Below are 19,688 nucleotides of genomic sequence, written 5' to 3'. Positions count from 1 at the left end.
GAGTTCCCCTAAAGTGACACTGTATGTCTAAGATAAGCAAGCAGCACACTACATGCAAATATGTAGTGCTTCTAGAGAATGACAGCCAAAAACCAAAAACAAAAAAAAAACCACCTACAAACCACACTGCTTAAGGCATTTAAAATCTTTATTTACAAGGATAAAATCCATTTAAGTCAATAAAAAAAAAAAAAAACAAAAACCATCAAAGCATCTCCAGAGCAGTTCTACCCATTAAGCAAAAGTTCAGTGTCCCAGGCAACCAAAGCTCATGGATCGAGTTGTTTTTCGCCCCACCAGCCTCCGTCCTGGCCTAGGAAGTGAGCCAGCCTGTGAAGTTCTGCATCCTGTGGTGAGAGCAGGCTGCTGAGGTGAGACAGCAGCTAACCGAGCCTCCTGGAGTTCCCTGTAAGAAGGATAGCAGAAATTCAAAGTCTGAACCCAGTTAAAAGACTCATGGCTCACTATGGAGCATTCCAAGTAAGTAATAATTACTTCAGTGACAGTACAACTATGTACAACAGTGTCCCCTGGTGGGAATTAGACTGAACTATGGTGATTTGTTTCAAGAATTAACATCTCATCTTTGAGATTGATCACAGTAGCACCGCTCACCTTTCCAGCATTGCTGTCCTGAACTTCTCCACATTGAGCTCTCTGCGCAGCTGTGCGGCCAGTTTTCCAGCTCTTTCTCTGCGCAGCACCGGGTGCCTGCACAATGCAGACGCAGACGGCCTCACAGCAGGATCAGGGTCCATCATCGTCTGTCAAATACAGGATCTGTTCATCAATACAAGTTATACTTGCTTAAAGGAAAACCCCACCCTGAAACACATTAAATGCACAGTGCTTCTGGTGCCAATTTGTTGGTAGGTGCTGCATTTGCTTATAACCAGTAAGAAATTAGCTGATGTCTGGCACTCTAATTTTGCAAGGGGACAGTACTAGCAAGTTCTAATGGTGTTTAAAGAGAGGGGGGAGAAGGAGGAGGGGAAAAAAAAGGAGTTAGAAACTAACAGCAAAACCTGAAACCAATAGAGCAAGGGCTTTTCTCACTCACCATTTCCTAGCAAAGTTCAATTTCATATTAATGAGAAATCCAACATAGTAGTGGAAAGGGCAAACATTACCCTCTCTTAGTGATCCAAGATGACAAGCATGATAGTGCAGTGTCTTTAGGTAGAAAAGAAAAGAAAACAAGCCATTTCCCACTGGCATCACCATCAGCAGGTAGTCAACTGCCATAGTGGGCAATGTAGGAAACCATTAACCAAAGTGAAATTAGACCAACGTGCCATTGAAAGATTTTAGCTTTAAAACAAACAAACAAAAAAAGTAAACTCAGAATTTCATTACAAAATAAATATTGGATGTTCCTGAAGCTCACTGAAGATAATATTCAAGTCATTCAGGGTGGATTTTTCCTTTAAAGTCAATTACACCTTTCACAAGATTTTATCAAAAAAAAAAAAAAAAAAAGTAAATCTAAACCAAACATTAGGAATTAGTGTCTCTAGACCACAATTCCCTTCATAGTGTTACACCTGTAGAAGATTTCTTAAGGCTGACGTTAATTCATGGGGCAGGCTGGGTAAGTGAGCCTGCCTGAGGCGGTGCCATTCTTCTCCATTCTGAGGCAGTGGTGGAGCACCGGCTGCCAACAGCACGGTCAGGCTCAGGGCAAAGATATCCGCCTTGGGTAGGTGTGTGTAGTCCTGCAAGCCAGCCAGGGCAAACAAAAAGGGCACAAATCACAACTAGAACATTTTTACACATTTACAAAAGTTAGTGGCTTTCCTATTAATCATTTGTGATAACCGGTTGATGGGTGAAAGTAAACCTAGTGCACACTACACAGTTTCAGCCCTGACTTCAAGTATGTTTCAGCAATAAATGGTGTAGTGCATGCCCTGTTGCAATTAGCGGCAACAGCAGCACTGAGAAACAGTCAATTAGAGTCCGGGGGGGGGAGCGCACATCTCCTCATGCGTAACAGATCCCTGAATCCAGATCCATCTCCATCATCCAACTATTTGTATGGGAGAGTGAGGGCAAAGCACAACAATATTGATTCTATAAGAAATTATGTGGCACATCATATCCAAATGGTTGGATAAACAAAAGATTCTTGAAGACACAGTATAAAAATAGCTGTGTTTCCTTTCACTATACTCCCAGTTCTCTTTGTAGAGTCCACATGACCCACACCTCCCCAACCAATAGATCAACATTCTCTTATTTCTCCTCCTTATTTATGTACAAAAGAATGACAGTCACACGAGAGAGAATGCAGCACTCTGAGGATCAGGTGTGCTTTGTCTAGGATCTCTCCAGGTGAAAGATCATGTCTTGTGCAAATCTCATCTGTGATTGCTTATGTAGTGTGCACACCCCCTACTTCCACAAATCCCCCCTCCCCCCAGGGTACCTCTCGCAAAACTTCACATGCTAGGAAGCGGCTGTCCCCCTCCTCCACCTGAGGACTTGAGATTGAGGTCACGTGGCCAAGATCCCCTACAACGAGAAGGACATGTACTGAAAACAGGTAGACTGTGCCATTAAACAGTCTGTAGCTATACAAGCCATCCTAAACAGTTATGCTTGAAATGGCTTACCAATTTTATAAACTACCCCTGATGAAGTGTGCCCATCATCTTCCTCTTCGCTGTCTCCTGCTCCACCAGCACTGGAGCTAGGCCGATGGCTGATGAAGATGTTACCTCAACAGCAGAGAGCAAACATTTACTTAAACTGAACTCTATAAAATGACAAACTGAGAATGTGGTAAGAAATTCAATCCATCTCACTTGGTTTGATGTCTAGATGTACCAAACCTAGCACGTGGATGTATTTGAGTCCCATTGAGACCTGAAGCAGCAGATCCCTCAGCTCTGGCTCCTGAAAGAATTCACCCTGTTCTTCTTTCTCTGTTATGACATCATGGAGGCTCCCACCTGCAAAATGGACAATATTTTAGGATACCATATGGGTATATTGTAGCCTTATGCTCAGATGTACAGTAGGTGGCTAAGAAAGGAAAAGGCAAGTTCCCTTAGCTGTAATGTCTCAAACCACTGCAAATATCACAGTACCATCACAGTACTCATTTTGAATGATCATATGGTCATCTTCTGCCCAAGCAGAGTAGTAGCGCACAACATGTGGGTGATGTCCCAGCACAGCATGGGCATATACCTCTTTTAAGGCCAGCTGCCTGCAGACAAAACAAAAACACACACATCATATGCCCAAGTAACTTATCTTAGCCTTGTATCATCTCCACACGATATTTCTTCATTTATATGCATGAATACCACTTTGTAAAACAGTATCAGTCTGGCCAGGGGGAAAAGAATTTCTCCTGTCTGTTCTGGTGCACACTTACTCATTGGCAGAACCTGCAAGTGGTCTGCGCAAACGTTTGATGGCGTACATGCAGCCATCCAGCCTCTTCACACAGCGATACACAGCACCAAACTCGCCCACACCGATCCGGCCCAGTTCCAGGAACTCGCTCTCATAACGTGACAGCATGAGGGCTGGCACTGCTGGTCTCTGAGTGCCAACAGATGGAAGAAGGAACACAGTGCCCAGATGATGAATTTTATCTACAGATGGTTAGGTTTCTGTACATTTTCACATGAGTAGGCCATGACTTTTATGAAATTTCTCACCAACACCAATTATAAGGCACTTAATTCTTTATAAATTAAATACATGTGTTCAAAAATTGAACAGCCACCAACAGTTTTAGTCACCCATACTTAATGTTCTGATTTTGGAATACTTGGCACAAAAACCTAAAATGGCCAACCTGGATTTTGGAAAATTTAACTGTTCTCACTTGCAGCTCCATGCAGTCACTTTTAAGATGCCTGCTAACAGAACTAATTTGTTTTTACTGGCAAAAAGAAAATTTAATCATCTGATGTGATCCTCATTCATCCAAGTGTTGGATAGACAGCTAATAAAATCCACTTTCACATGAATGCATTAAATACAATACAAAACAATCAACATGAAAATATAGTTGTACCTTCCAAAGTAACCAAGAAACTACATATGTAGTCTATGTATACTAATACTACTTTATGTGAATATGCCTATAACATGCATGTCTATACAGCTGACAACAGCACAACAGCTTACATAAGGCATCTATTTTATTGTTCATTTTGAATTCAGCAGGAGAAAGTTTAAGAAAATTAATGTTAGTTTAATAAAATCAACTTATAAGAGAAAGCTGCTTTGTCATATGTCTTCCTTACTGTCATGCAAAGGGTCAGTCAAGGACCTGCATTCACTTACTTTGTCATGAGACCTGCAGGCGATGCCCAAGAGCCATAAAGTATTATTCCCTGTTCATAATAGCAGGAGATTCATAATGGTGTTTTTCCCTATAGCAGAAACATTTTCTGCTTTCTTGACATTCACAAGGACTTAATATTGGCCAATTATATTAGCCAAACCCTAAAAGCAAGTGGGAAATAAACAGCACATCATGTTTCCAGAAATGTCTAATGTCATACCTTTGATGGAAGAAAATAGCTTTCATCTTCAGATGAAGTTTGAGTTTCCTTTGACCTGCAGGGAGCAAGTGTGGCATGTTTGAGATCACTGCCTGCAACCAGATCACATCTGATCAGGAATTTTCAGTATTTTTTGCTTATAGAAGCTTGTGTTACCTGTGCCCATCATCATCATCACCATCGCTTCTACAGTTCTTCCTCTTGTAGTGCTCGCTGTTCCTCCGCACCGTATCTGGCGTGAAAGGGTTAACATTGACCGAGGGTGCTTGGGCAGACAGAGCAGGCCGGCACAGGACTCTCTGGCTGCGACATGGCTTGCTGCTTGAGTAGGGCAGTGCTGACTTGGACAGCAGGCTCTAGGGGAACAGACATTTGGTTCCCGTAGCTTGAAACTTATCATTAGTGTCTAATCCATTGCTCTGAAGCAATGTAGCAAGGGCTGCAATGTTACCTTCGGTGTACTGGGGGAGTCACAGAGCCTCAGCTTCCTCCAGGCAGCGTAAGGTATTGGTGAGGTGGGCGCAGCTGGTGAGACCGTGTTACTCCTGGTGCGGTGGCGCTGCACTCTTGGGGTTCGGCAGGCGGAGGATGGACTTCTTAGCGACACACTTCTGGGCACCCAGTCCTCCACACTGCTGTCGCTGCTGTCCTCCTCGCCACAGCTCGAGAAGTACAGATGCTGCTGCACTGATTTCTCATTTGCTGCTGCCATCCCTGGCCACTAGACATTCAGCAACTTAGTGATGCAGGTACATGTACACTGGAGCAAGATCTAGAAGGGACCTTTATGGTTTACTAGACTGACTGGGTTACCAGATGAGCTGCAAGAGACTTGCACAACCTGATTTTTTATTTTTTTTTTCCCCAAGGGTGTACTAAAATATCCCCAAAATGTTCTTTTTTTTTTAAGCTAGTAGGAATATTGTATAATACTATATTTTGTGCAAGTAGTAATTTAAGAATGTTTCTTAAATTTCTCAGATGTTACCTATAGCACATTTAGCTGTACGAAGAAGTCTCCAATTCTTATCATTTGACATGAGAGATTTTTAATCCATCTTAATGACAATGATCATATGAAAAGTGTAAGAAATCAGTCAAGACTAAAGGCCTATAAAGAACAAGGTCAAATTTAAATGGGAATAAACGCTTCAGGTGCCTAAATGACTTTAGTTACAGCAGTGACCTAAAATGACTACGATTTAAAGCTCCTGAAAAGTCAAAAATTTTAAGATTTATTATTATCTGAAATCCTGTACATCCAACTTACCGTAAGCAGCGCGTGCCGCCACGCTTGAGTTTCACGCGCTCGACTGTGCTTCTCCTAACGAGCCTCCAGCCTGCCCTGCTTTAGACCACTCAGCCCGTCTGCGCGCGCGTTTATTTCACTGATTACTGGGCGGGCGCTTCATGCTGTCAGTCAACCATTTAAGCCAGTAGCTTTTTGCTTAAGACACTAAAACAACAATTTTAGTCACGTCAATTTTTTTTTCAGTTTTTTTTAAATAAATTACATCTATAACATACCTTCTCTTAAACTGTAGTAACAATAATTTAACAAAATATTAAATTCACGATTTTTGTATTATCTCTTGTTTTATCCAACTTAGCAACTTTGAAGAAGTCTTAAGCTCCGCCCACTTTTTTGATAATAATGTAAATGTGCAATATGTCATTATGATATATACATGCCAATTTTCTTTATAGACCTTATAATATTCACTATAATATATAATATAATATAATCACATTATATTTATTTAAAACTTTCTTTTCTTTTTTTTTTTTTTTTTTTTTTAAATCAAAATCAGCCATTTTCTATATTTGGAACCAGAAATCTCATGGTCAGTCCTATCCCTAATTTGAAGGATATTACAGGGGAATTCTCTCTCTCTCACACACACACAAACACACACGAGAGAGAGAGAGAGAGAGAGAGAGAGATCGGAGGAGGATGATCAGACTGGTCTGAGCTACAGGAAGTCTGTAGTAACTCAAATAATCACTCGTTACAACTGTGGTGACCTACGCTGATATTATGTTTTTACATCCTCTATGCTAATGTGCTCAAGTTCGTATTAAATCAAAGAAAAAAAATATTCATTCACTCATACATCTTCAGTAAATTGACTTATTGGGTATTTTTACCATTTGCTTTACACAGTCAACATGTCACATGTTAAACATTTGATGGTGCAAATTATTTTTAATTAAGACACCGAGGTTAATTAAAAACAAAAAAAGACATCTGTTGGTTGCAATTATTAACTCCCATGGGTCAATACTTGGTAGAACCAACTTTGGCTGCAATTATAGCTGCAAGTCATCAGTGATATGTCTCTATCAGCTTTGCACATCCAGATCCTGATATTTTTGCACGTTCATCTTGGTAACATTATGCAATCTTCAAGTCCGGCCATAAATTCTCAAGAGAACTGAGGTCTGGGCTTTGACTGGGGCACTCTAACTGGGGTGAGTTGTGTTATTAAGAATAGAAATACGTTTTCTATGTATAGAGGGGGTCACAGTGGCTTAGTGGTTAGCACTGATGCCTCACACCTCCAGGGCTGGGGGTTCGACTCTTGCCACCGCCCTGTGTACGCAGAGCTTGCCTGTTCTCTCCGTGCTTCAGGGGTTTCCTCTGGGTACTCTGGTTTCCTCCCCAGTCCAAAGACACGCATTGTAGGATGGCTGGCATTTCCAAATTATCCATAGTGTGTGCGATTGTGCCCTGCGATGGGTTGGCACCCCTTCCATGGTGTCCCCTGCCTTGTGCCCAGAGTCCCCTGGGATAGAAAATGGATGGATAAATATGTATAGGACATTAAGACACATATCTCCACTTCTGCAAGTCTGCAGTACACTTTGTTTACAATATTAAACCACTGTTCATAGCAGTTTTTTATTTATTTAGTTTTATACAGACAAAAATGCACATTGCTTTGCATTGTTTATGACTGAGTAATTTAAAAAAGGACTCTTTTCAGTCATCATTTTTCTTCATATAAATGTTGTTCAAAATATTATGAAAATCAAGTCAAACTGAAATCATGAAGCTAGTATCGTGAGTTGAATCGAATTGTGACAAAGTGTATCTTTACACACATTAAATAATGGCTTATATATATGTTTACTATATCCTGATCTGAGCTGTTTCAACCTTTACCATAATGCTGAAAGCAAACTGTTCTACTCTATGTGAAATGTTACTAGGTGTGTTCACACTTTCCAGCTCTGTTCCATTTTGTTAATAGATGTGTAGAGCTAGAACTGTGTTACACTGTGTTACACTGTGTTACATTGTGTTACAGGTAAAAGCACACACTGACATTTCAACTGTAGGTCTTGCTTGTGCTACAATGACTTTTTTTTCATATCAGGCTAATAGAACATTCGAAATTTTAAGGTGATGTAATACCAGTAAACTATAACAATTTCTAAAATATAGTTGATGGTGAAAATTAAGTAATATCAAATAACAACCTCCGTGTATGTGTTTTTGCTATGAGATCCGTTTGAGAGCCGTTCGGTCCTCAACCTTATATAGCGCAAATGTATCACGTGAGCGGAAGTGTGTGACCTCATCAAAACAGTGTCGTTTCCCGGCCGTGTCCGGTTTCTTCGTCTCACTTCGTGCATATTCGGAACGTGTCAAGCTGCAGACATGTTTAATTTCAGAATTCGAGGGGTGTTTTACCGTGATAGAACCAATTAAGTCTGTCAGCACCGTCGAGACGACGCTTATTCCCGACTCTCTCTCTTCAGCAGCGAAGACGCGATGATGGTGGAGCAGTCGGACCGAGCTCCGCTGCTCGACTGGGAAGAGGAGGTCGGGCGGGCCGAACCGAGCCCCGCCATGCCCGCTCCTCACAGCGGCGGATTCCTGGCCACAGACCCGCCAGACCGCTGTCCTCCGAGCAAAAATGGCGCGAATCCCGGCTGGAGCGCGAGCCCGGGAGGTGGAGGTAGTGTAACAGCTGTTAAAGGCAGGGGCAGGAGCACGCGCCCTGGGCCGGAGGGGGATGCTTATGCTTCAGGCACGGATGAGGAAGGAGACTGCGCCTTCCCCGGACCCTCCATCAAAACCCGCGCAGTACAGGGGTGGGAAGAGAAAGATCAGATTGTTGCTGTGTTCGTGGTGACCTTTGACACGAGATCAGGTGAGCAGGAGTAGTGTTACAGCACAGGAGCGCTTCACGAGCTCACTGGCTTCATGGCTTAATTCTCATTAGAGATAATATTTGTTCTATCCACAGTCTGCTATGTTGGCCTTACCCAGAATATACATACATACACACACACACACATACACACACAGTGTATATATGTGTGTGTGTGTGTGTGTGTGTATATATATATATATATATATATATATATATATATACACACACACACAGGGTGTCCCAAAAGTCTCCATACATAAGGCAAATTAACACTTTTTAGCAAAATGTAACTTTATTTACAAAACATCCTCTACATGATTGCCATTTCTTTGTAAACACACACTCTCTCACTCATGATGAACTCATATTAACCCATCTGGTGTTATGCATGTACAGTAATTGCATGTCCATTGCAACCTTGCGACAGCTTCCCGATCCAGCCATGAGAATGATTTCAATACGATCTTCTTTTGTCAAATGCATTCTTAAAGGCTATCTGAAAAAATATCTACTACAAGCTAAGTGTGAAAAATTTTAGAAGACATTTAGCTAAAAAGTTAATTTCCCCTATGGGAATGAAGACTTTTGGGACACCCTGTATATAAGCGTGATGTGTGTGCCTACCTTTCACTGATTAAATATTACAGTCATTTAAATTTGCACAAGAAAAGTGAAGTGAAAACGGCTAGTTTTCCCAAGTCATCTTGGTGACTAATACACACTGCCTGACTTCTGCTTTCTTTACTGTACAGTATGGCTGTGTTACACATTGTTTGGAAATGACTATTGTTATTCTATTAATCATTCATTCATTCATCCATTCATTCATTTTCAGTAACCACTTTATCCTGGTTAGGGTAACTGGGAACACTGGGCATGAAGCAGGGACACACCCTGAATGGGACACTAGTCCATCACAGGGTACCATGCGGACACGCATTAACACACTCATTCACACCTAGGGTCAGTCAGAGCAGCCAGTCCCAATTACCTGCATGTTTTTGGGAAGTGGGAGGAAACTGGAGAACCCAGATGAAAGCCCATACAGACACAGGGAGAACATGCAAAACTCCACACAGACAGTAACCCGAGCTCAGGATCAAACCAGGGACCCTGGAGCTGTGAGGCGGCAGTGCTTCCTGCTGTGTCACCATGCTGCTCCAATGCTGTTCATGTAACATTGTATGAGTCTATCACAAATTACTGAATTATGATGAACATCATGACCAACCAATTTTGTTGATGAATCATGACATTTTCTAACCAAAAGTAGACTTTTACCCTGACCTGCTTCTCTCCATCATGTCAAAGCATATTTTTAATATATTGCAACACATATCACAATCCCACTGTATAGTGATAAAATCATAGAACAGTGATTCAAAAGGTTTTTGGACAAACAATCTCAAATTGACATTATGAATTTTCTGTGACCCCAAGCTTGCACAACTCTACATTTTTTATTTCAGATTTATAATAGAGGACTAGATTTGACTATATGTGCAAATTACTCATATAATGCTTGTAAATCCATATTTAATAATGTTTCGGCATATTTTCATGTTCGTTTTTTTGACATCTGTTATTCCACTAAGTCAGAGTCTGTAACTGTTGTCGAGGAACTAGCTGAGGTAGATCCAGCCATGAGAATGTTTTCAATACGTTCTTCTTTTGTCAAACGCATTCTTAAAATCTATCTGAAAAAATATAAAATATAAACTAAGTATGACAAATTTTGGAAAACATTTGATAAAAAAGTTCATTTCCCATATGTATGGAGACTTTTGCTACACCCTGTAGAAGCACACAAAATTCATCTTCATAGTTAAATACTCATAAAATACCATAATATATAACAACAGAGGACATTTTTGGGTTGAAGATGAGTTGAGTTTCTCTCATGACCCCACTTATAATCACATGGCGTCATGACTTATGACTATTAGTTTAGGAACTGCTGTTATAATATACTATCTTGTTTATTTCTTGCAACTTGTATACACTATATGGTATATTGAGATAGACTTCTTTTATAATTTAAGATAGATAGGCTTCTTCTGCCATTATGTAATGTGCAGTCAGTAATCATGGGTTTTATACTTGTGTGATGTACAGGAAACATTGTGGAGTGGTGCTTACCTCAGGACATAAACCTGGAAGGTGTGGAGTTCAAGTCAATGGCCAGCGGTTCTCATCGAATTGCAAATGATTTCATGTAAGAATCTAGTTTTAGATATGAAGTGAAGTAATATAATATTTTCCTATACAGAGACAGTGCAGTTTGATTCTGCATGATGTACCTTACCATACATCTATCTGCAATAGAATGCTTGTTTTGACTCTTTCTAGATATTTTCGCAAAGGATCTTTCTTTGGGCTGGCATGCTTCGCCAATATGCCGGTGGAGAGTGAGCTAGAGAGGGGGGCTCGAATGAAGTCTGTAGGCATCCTGTCACCGTCATACACACTGCTCTACCGCTACATGCACTTTCTAGAGAACCAGGTCAAGTAAGTGCTTTTTGATTCACCTATTTGAATCCTGAAAGCTATAATGTTTTCAGACATCAGGGTATATTTAAACCAAGTTTGGTTTCTTGTCTTTCTGATTATTGCATTCAGCAATATTTTGTTCTGTGTGTCATCTCACTTAGTCTCTCTTCACACTGACACTTACGATGCCTCACTTCCTCTTTCTCTTCTGTCTCTTGTTGCTATATTTATTGTGTTCTAATTGATTATAAGCTCTGAGACACAGGTGGTCATTTTTCTTTCATATTATAAGCTTTATTCCATTTTTTAAATTAATTCCCTTTTTGATTTGGTTGGTTTATTTGGTTATTGGATGGTTGATTGGTGGCTTGTCGGCTGATGACTTGGCAGAGAAGGCAAAAAGACCAGTTTTTGGGCTTCCGAGTGATGCAACAGAAAGGTGTTTGCTCTAAAGTCCGGAGATTGAGAGTTCGAATCCAGACGATGCCACAGTCATCCGTTGGCTGGAAGTCCAAGAGAGCACAGCCTATTCTCTGGGTAGGACGGAGGGCATACTCTCTCTCTCTCTCTCCTATCAATCACAGCAATACTAACCAATTGTGGGTGTCTGTGAGATCACGCATGTGAAAGAGGGCAGATAGAGCTTTCTTCGAAGTGTGTTGCGCAGTCCTGTGATGCAGCGGTTCGAAAAGCTGTGGTTGGCTGGCAACACGTGTCTCAGAGAAGCACCTAATAGCCTTCATCCTCCCTGTTAGCTATCATATGATCTGAGGGGAGATCTGACTAGTGGTTAGGAAGTGTTTTTTAAAAAAAAAAAAAAACTTTGACCTTACAATTATCATTACATGTATATGGCATGTATTGGATAAGTGTCCAGTCTAATACCACAGGTGAAAGTGGATTAAACTTAAAAGGCTTAAAAAGATCAGATTTTTGTGTTAGCATAGCTCTGTAGAGTCTGAAAGCCTGAAAAATTCCAATATATAATCTGAATGGAGCCTTATTTTATTTGTAGCATCTCTTCTGGATTTAATCTATTTAATAACAATCAGGCAGTGTGCTCTACTCTGGAGCTGCACACAGCCATGCCATTGCTCTTTTGTTTTTGTAAATGTGTCCTCTAGGACACTTGAATCTACACTGACCTCTTATTCTCTGAATGATACATATTTAGTTCATGTTATGCTTGTTTAAGGTTGAGGAAACTGTGTGAATTATATGACAGTGCTACCTGTGTTTGACTACAGGCACCAGCTGCAGTATCCGGGCCAGTACTCACCACTGGAGGCTTTTTACGAGGATAAGAAGGCTGTGCTTCCCCCGGGGGGGAACGGTCTGGTCACGGTCTGCCCCACTAGCACCATGGTGAACCGCTGCATGCATCCAGAGATGAAGGTGAGAACATGTGGAACCCTGCACTGCTAAAATATTTCATTCTTCTCTTACCTGTTTTTGTCTTATTGGATCTGCTTTTAGTCTGTTTATGCTGTGCACTGCTTTTTGCTGAGGGCTCAGATTTGATGTACTTCTACAGTGCAAAAACAGGAAGTCAGCTTATTCTGTAAAAAAATGCAGATTTTTAATACTTTGAAGTTTTGTGTGTTGTTTTGCTGAAATACTGGACCACTCGTAACTTTCACACTGCTAAACATAAACGTGTTTTGATAGAACGGGATTCCATGTCTGTGGTTTCATGTGGATGCTCTGTCCATGTCTATGACCATAACATTATTATCCTTAAGTCCAACTGAATGTCAACGTCCACATAGTCCATTGTCTTTTCAGTAAGTTTAAATGGCATTCTGAGTATCAGATGACTCAAGATTGTTGTTTACTTCCTGTCAGATTACACATCCTGCTGGCTGCATGTCTCAGTTCATCCGTTTCTTTGGAGAGCAGATCATGGTGTTGTGGAAGTTTGCCTTGTTAAGGAAGCGCATCCTCATCTTTTCTCCTCCACCTGTCGGCGTGGTCTGTTACCGGGGTGAGAATTAAACAGTGTTTAATGCAAATGAAGTTAATATGCTAAAGACCCAGTAATATACACTCATAAGAATGTGTGTTTATGAACTTAGATGTTTGAATGGGGCATTCTAACAAGTCCATTTAATAACGTTGGCACGCATTACCTTCATTCATTTAGACTTATTAGTTAGTACAAGCTTTTATACTACTTATAATAGCAGTTCTTGGTCAATTTTGAGCCTGTCAGTTTCTTTTCAATGGGTTGTGATTTGCATTGTTCCTTCTCCTTCTTTCTTGATGGTTTTCAGTATACTGCTGTTGCTGCCTTGCTAATGTGTCCATACCTGGGATTGGTGGCTCTGTACCAGAGCTCCGCCCCTTCTTCTATATCAATGTCGCTGACATCACAGCTCTGGAGACGGAATTGTCCTACGTGGCTTGTGAGTACTTCATTATAAATTGCTGCCGGTGTTTGCATTTAAAGCAAATATGATGAAATTATGAGCTGTTACACAACTGCTGCATGACTCAGTCATGAAAAGGCTTGCCTTTATTAATTTATTTCATGGTAGTTGAACAAATAGCTTTCTTAGGCTGTCTCAAAATGATTGAAAAAGCACATTACTTTCATACAAAAGTTGTGGTGATTGACATGCTGACAAAGTTTTCAAGAAAGTTATTGAATAGTGCTTTCAAGCCTCTGTGAGGTTTCAATGTGTGTGTGTGTGTGTGTGTGTGTGTGTGTGTGTGTGTGTGTTCTGTGTGTGTAGGCACTACAGAGAAGATTTTTGAGGAAAAGAAAGAGCTTTATGATGTCTACATTGACAACCAGAATGTGAAGACACACAGAGAAAGCCTGCAGCCTCTGTTGCGAATTAACAATGCCGACAGGGAGAAGTATCGCAAACTCAGTGAACAGAGGTACTGAGAAGAAGACTGTAAAGCTTTCTGATCACTGTAGTATAAATACAAGTCACATAAATACAAGCCGCACTAGACTTAAGATTCTAATTTGCAAGAATCCACATTCATTTACATATTCAGTACTTCCACAGGAAGGTTTGGAATTAAGTACATTAATGTTTCTGCCTTACTTAAGGAAGATAGCGTACTCCTGCAGTGCAACTAAACATACCACAAAGTTCAGTTTCCTCCTTATTTGTAATGACATGCTTAATAATTTGAATGAGGTAATGCATATCAGCTTGTCATGATGTCATGAACATGTCTCTGCAGGCAGTTGTTGCTGTATTCCCAGGAGGTTGATGGAGACTGCACCTCTAGTGAGGAAGACCTCTTTATTCTGTGAGTAGCAGATTTGTATTGCTTGCTATCATCTAAGCTCATGTTTCCCAACTAAGTTCTGGGGAGCTCCAGATAGTCCATGCTTGTGCTCTCTCAGAGCTCCCCAAAAAACTGTACCAAGCAATCAGGAGTACTGAATACCTGCTACAGGTTTGTCATGTGCTAATACAGAGCAGAAGTGTAGACTGCCTGGGGTTCCGAAGGAATGGGCAGGGAAACACTGGAGCATAGCAAAACCAATGCTTAAAAGTCTATGTGAATCATTTATACTTACATTAATAAGTTAGATAGTGCTGAGAATATCTGACAACCTGAGGTTGTACAGGAGCTGAGCAGTGTCTGAGATTTTGGAAGCAACATGCTTCCACTGTGGCCTCCACCTTTGCCACTTTTCCCTAAGACCTTATCTTTTCCCTTGAGTGTGAATGCTCAATGGAATAAACAAAAACTGGTTCTTGTTAGACTTTACTGAGGGAGTAAGTCTGGGAAAACCAGTTTTTATGATGCATACATAAACAGAAAAATTTCAAAAATGAACAAAACAAAAAGCTAAAACACATCACAAAAAAACGACATCTTAGCAAGTGAAAATATCCTGAATATAGTCAGAATTATCTACTATTTCCTATGATAAGATTGCCATAAACCAAATATGAAACTGTTGAACCTATTTCTAGACAAATGTACTATTAATTTCAGGTTGTAAATTTTCTTATTTTGTTGGCAAATAATTTTGCATCTTTATAGAAAAAATGTTTCAAATTAGGAAAATTATCTGCCAATAGAACAAGATTATTTCACGCTTGAAATTAGCAAATTATAATGTAATGTATAAAAATAATTTATTGAAATCTTATAATAGAAAATACTCTAATAAAACAGACTATATTCAAGATATTTTCAGATCACTAAGATGTCATTTTTTTACACTGTATAGATGAAATTCACTGAAACAAGGAAAATAGCATTCCTCCTATCTATAAGGGAGTATTTATATAAGATGGCAAGATTGTACGAATTTATTACATTGGTCTGTCCACAGGCTAGCTTACATACAACCATGTCAAATATGAAATTGTGGACAAATAAAACATCTTCTTATTCTTTTATTTTTGGTTCTAAAATAGACCTCTTGAATTGAGAATTTTGTTAAGTATCATGTTAAATTATCTGTAATGTATCTGTGTATTTACAGGCGCATGCAAAGCCACACATCCCTGCTTAAGTTACAGTTTGAAATCTGTACATTTGTTAATACAAGTTATATACAAATATATATAAATATGTAAAAATAAACTCGGTCTAAATACATCATAGTTCAAGGAAAAAGAGGGTTGTGGAGGCTGTGTACATAGGAACCATACTTTAGACAGAAGGAACTATGTTTACCAACTCAGATTTACAGTCAGGCCTGCTTTTGGGTTGGTCAGGTCTAAACGGGTGCAGCTTGCAGCTATTCTGCATTAAGTGGAAATATGAAGTGTGTTTTTCCCTACATTATCTGCTTCAGCAGCTGTGCTGCAGACTACAGTAACAGTATCCCTAATCACTTCAGTGTGACTGGGCGAGCCAAGCTGCTGTAGGTTGAATATACAGCTCTGGGATCAGCCCAGGTCCATCTAGCTGGATAGTAGCTGCAGTTTTTACACTGTAAACAGTGCTAGTTCACTGTACATTGGTCTCTTTCAAATCATAATTTTGAGCTCTAAACCATTCATTGCTTAGCCCTAATGTTTATCAATTATCAATTAGTATATCAATTAAAAAACAATTAAAGAAAATCTAGTTTCCCAGTGTAGGGATACTTTAAGGACGATAATATGGCTCACAGTAAATCAAAGCTAGTGGAGGCCAATTAGCATAATTTTATTTCCTGCTGTGCTAACTGACCACAGGTGCTTAAGCAGTCAGTGTATAAATATTCTGTGTGTTCCCCCATGCTAGGTTCTTCATGGAGCAGAACAACCGCATCTTTCAAACCCTGCTGGAGGTCGCAGGGAGCGCTGATCCCACCCTGACTCCCGAGCATGTGCGTGCTATGGGCTTGGACCCGCAGGCTGACCGCGGCTTCCTTGTGGATCTGCTGGAGGTCTACGGCATCGATGTCATGCTGGTTATCGACAATCCATGCTGCCCGTAAGGCTAGAGAGGTTTCTCTCTCTCTTTCTCCCTTCATCTATGTCTCACTAATCACTAATGCTCTCTCTGGATCCGCTAGCCTTGCTAGGCTGGAACACACTGCCTGACTCCCTGCTTTCCTCTCTTTGTCTTTGTCTTTTTCTTGGCCCGGGTGTCTCAGGAGCCAGTACTGACCCCTGGCCTCACCGCTGGAGTGAAATGATACTGCCTCTTCAGGCTTTGATACACTGCTGCCTTCACGCCCCTGACGTCTGTCTGCTTATGTATGTTTGCGTGTGTGTGTGTGTGTGTGTGTGTGTGTGTGTTTTTTTCTCAGTATCTTGACAGCTACCTGTGGGTTTCTTTCCCAACTGCGCCTACGTCCTGAAAAGTGACAAAACTGATCTCTGTGCCTCTTTATTACTGCTTGTTTTGTGGACCTCAATTGTGACTCTTTTCTTCTAGCCAGTGCTGTTTTGGAGGCCTGATGTAAGGCCCTGTCTGGGTCTCCAGTGTGCTTCATCTGAGCCCCACAGACTTAAAGTAAAGCAATGGAAACACTTTCATCCTTGTGTCGGACTGGTATTTTGTCTGATGAAGGAAGGTAACTGAAAGGCAATGATCCACTACGTTGTTCCATATTAACGGTTTTTGCAGATGTACGGTATAATGCACCTGACTGGAACTGTTTTATTGGACCACATTTCCATAATTTCCTGCACTATTTATTAAGCTTACTCAACATAAATTCAGTTTTTATTTTCTAAAAACAAAATGGACATCAGTTTGACCATTTTGGTGTCTCTCCCTCTCTCTCTCTCTCTCTCTCTCTCTCTCTCTCTCTCTCCCTCTCCACTGATGCTTTTTGGATTTTGTCAGCCCTTATGCCTGTACCTAATGACTGGATGAGTGTCGATGACAAAAGGAACAATTTAAATATTTTGAAGAGTGCTAATAAATCCTTTAAGAATTCATCGGTTAAATATTCTGGTCTCCAGAGTGATGACGGGTCTGGAATGTAAATTCATGATGAAAGACACAAGCGTCTCAACTGCTGTATGTTCACCTTCAATCATGCTCATGGACCACATTGGATTTGCTGCAAATTCTGTTGATCCTGAATCACTGTATTTTCTAGAGCAGGGCTGGACAACCTGTAGCCTCAGAAGATGGCTGGATATATGTGCCAGGATTAGATCAGTTTTCACAGTGGCATCAGTTTTGGCCAAGTAAATTAATTAAAATTAATGGAATTTACATGTTGTGTTTTGGCTCTTGGCTTAAATGATGCACTGTATTTTGACACACCAGGTGTCCCCTGCTCTAGAGTAAAAAGACCAGTCTCTTATTTGGACTGCCTTTAATATGACTATAATAATTCTACTGTATTATAATATGGATACAGTAGGTGTGAATGCTAATGACACAGACACAGACAGGGGTATATATATATATATATGTATGTATTTGTGCTGAATTTAACACATTCCTTACGTTAGGTATTGGTTGCAAGTTGTATATTTTTTCTGCACCATATGAAGCTCAGTTGTAATACAATGACACATTTTGATCCAGTTATTGTGATGCTTTTGAATGTTTTTTTTTTTTTTCCCCACACAGAAAAATATGAATGTGATTCTATCAGTGAATGCTGTATTGTTTAATGACTTCTGTAGACTTCGTTTTATGTGTAAGCTTGGATTTGTGTTTAAAATGTATTTGCAATGATTTGACTCAATTAGTTTTTATCAGAACTAGATCATATGGCCATACTGGCAAAGTCAGCTGCTGCTCCCTAAAAGAATTTATTCATACAGCACCAGTTAATAGATTACATTTAGATCGCACTACATTAGTTGTAATCCATGGCTTGTACATAGGTGATAAGTTTGCCCCTATTTATCACCAAACATTGTCTATGTCTGTAAGGGTGAGAAACTCAGTAACAAACAGTCTATTGTGTTGTTTAGGGCCTGTGGAACTTTGCAGGCAATAAACCCTACTGTCTTCGATCCAGCAGTCCAGATTTGTGTTCAATCTACATACCAAACTCTTATTTGAAAGGTTGACTGCAAAGAGTAATCATGTCTTCTTTCTGTGAATGAGTGCAGGCACTCGTTGATTGATACATATTTGGGATACAAATATGCTTTTACTATTGATGGTAAAATCTACCGAGTTTAAATTAACAATATATAATCTCTTAGACATGTTATATAGCGGTAATATGGCGGAATCGCTGATGTGAATTTTTTGATATATCTCATGTACTACCTATTCTTTACCTCTTAAATAATATTTTATTAACAGCAGCGTTAATGTGATCTTGATGAGAAAATATACAGTAATGACTGCATATGAATCAACTGTGTATGAATGCTTAAACAAATAGGTGTTGACTAAGCATTAAAATGTCATTAAGGCATACACAGTGGAGAAATGTTCAGCTCCATTTAGCCGATGTCTGTACTCGTTTAACATTTTTTCCATCATGCTACCGACTGTAACTGCATGTTTTTTGTTTTTTTTGGTCTAAACCCAGTGGTTCTTTTTACTGCCATCTTGAAATAAACTCTCTTTGCTGATGGTTTATGTTTTCAAAGCTTGAACTTAATTAATTAGTTGGTTAAGAAAAAGCAGGGAGCCATGAAGTTCTTGTTTGTGCAGGACCATAAAAATGTAAGCACTAAAATCATATTTTAGTTTCAATTTAATTTTCATTTTGGTAAGAGCTGTCCAACCTCTGCATAAGCTGGAGCGAAATTCTCAAAACTCTCTGTTTATGACAGATGGTGGTTGTAATAAACTTAATGGCTTCCAGTAGAACAAGACTAATACAACTAGCTACCTAGATCACTGTAAACACCTGCCTACAACTGTGCTTACTTTATCCTGCTCTGTTTAATCCATAACTTCTGCAAATAGGAGGTTTATAATTATATAAATTTGCATTGCTCAACTTATAGTTAAGCAGCAAAACAGAGTTAATTGTTTAAATTTTTTTTTTCCTTTACATTGTTTTGTTTGTGTGCTGTAGTGTTGCATTCTTACGTAACTTGTAAATGAAACATGGGATTTTTGTATTTGAGAAGGTTAAGGTTGGTTGAGGGTGGCTGCT

General features: G+C 39.9%; 2 protein-coding genes across 10 annotated transcripts; one reads left to right on the top strand and one right to left on the bottom strand.

Moving 5' to 3' along the window:
• Window positions 1-130: 130 nt before the first annotated feature.
• Window positions 131-5,942, bottom strand: wee2 (WEE2 oocyte meiosis inhibiting kinase). 4 transcript variants are annotated; one of them, XM_026927021.3, is made up of 12 exons: window positions 5,800-5,942; window positions 4,981-5,250; window positions 4,686-4,885; window positions 4,530-4,584; window positions 3,386-3,555; window positions 3,093-3,214; window positions 2,808-2,954; window positions 2,616-2,720; window positions 2,429-2,514; window positions 1,545-1,715; window positions 616-764; window positions 131-406 (listed from the first exon to the last, which is right to left on the bottom strand). In XM_026927021.3, exons 2-12 carry the CDS (start codon window positions 5,239-5,241, stop codon window positions 247-249), a joined length of 1,626 nt encoding a protein of 541 aa, XP_026782822.1. In that variant the 5' UTR covers window positions 5,242-5,250; window positions 5,800-5,942; the 3' UTR covers window positions 131-246. The 4 variants fall into 4 exon arrangements, with proteins under 4 accessions (XP_026782822.1, XP_026782821.1, XP_034160899.1 ...); XM_026927020.3 differs by having other exon boundaries at window positions 4,981-5,301; window positions 5,800-5,936; XM_034305008.2 differs by having other exon boundaries at window positions 4,981-5,243; window positions 5,800-5,930.
• A 2,166-nt stretch (window positions 5,943-8,108) lies between these two features.
• Window positions 8,109-19,160, top strand: dennd11 (DENN domain containing 11). Of its 6 annotated transcripts, none has more exons than XR_008301902.1 (11): window positions 8,109-8,689; window positions 10,808-10,907; window positions 11,042-11,200; window positions 12,430-12,577; window positions 13,028-13,166; window positions 13,456-13,587; window positions 13,918-14,068; window positions 14,384-14,452; window positions 16,397-16,588; window positions 17,040-17,174; window positions 17,450-19,160. XR_008301902.1 is itself a non-coding variant. In XM_026927738.3 (10 exons), exons 1-10 carry the CDS (start codon window positions 8,308-8,310, stop codon window positions 17,056-17,058), a joined length of 1,491 nt encoding a protein of 496 aa, XP_026783539.1. In that variant the 5' UTR covers window positions 8,109-8,307; the 3' UTR covers window positions 17,059-19,160. The 6 variants fall into 6 exon arrangements, 4 of the variants coding, with proteins under 4 accessions (XP_026783539.1, XP_026783538.1, XP_026783540.1 ...); XR_003403523.3 differs by having other exon boundaries at window positions 17,036-17,174; XM_026927738.3 differs by having other exon boundaries at window positions 17,040-19,160.
• Window positions 19,161-19,688: the final 528 nt, after the last annotated feature.

Source organism: Pangasianodon hypophthalmus, chromosome 6 (genome assembly GCF_027358585.1).
Source record: "Pangasianodon hypophthalmus isolate fPanHyp1 chromosome 6, fPanHyp1.pri, whole genome shotgun sequence".
NCBI lineage: Eukaryota > Metazoa > Chordata > Actinopteri > Siluriformes > Pangasiidae > Pangasianodon > Pangasianodon hypophthalmus.
The sequence above is the reverse complement of the archived record's forward strand: the minus strand, read 5'-3'. Positions and strand labels throughout refer to the sequence as shown.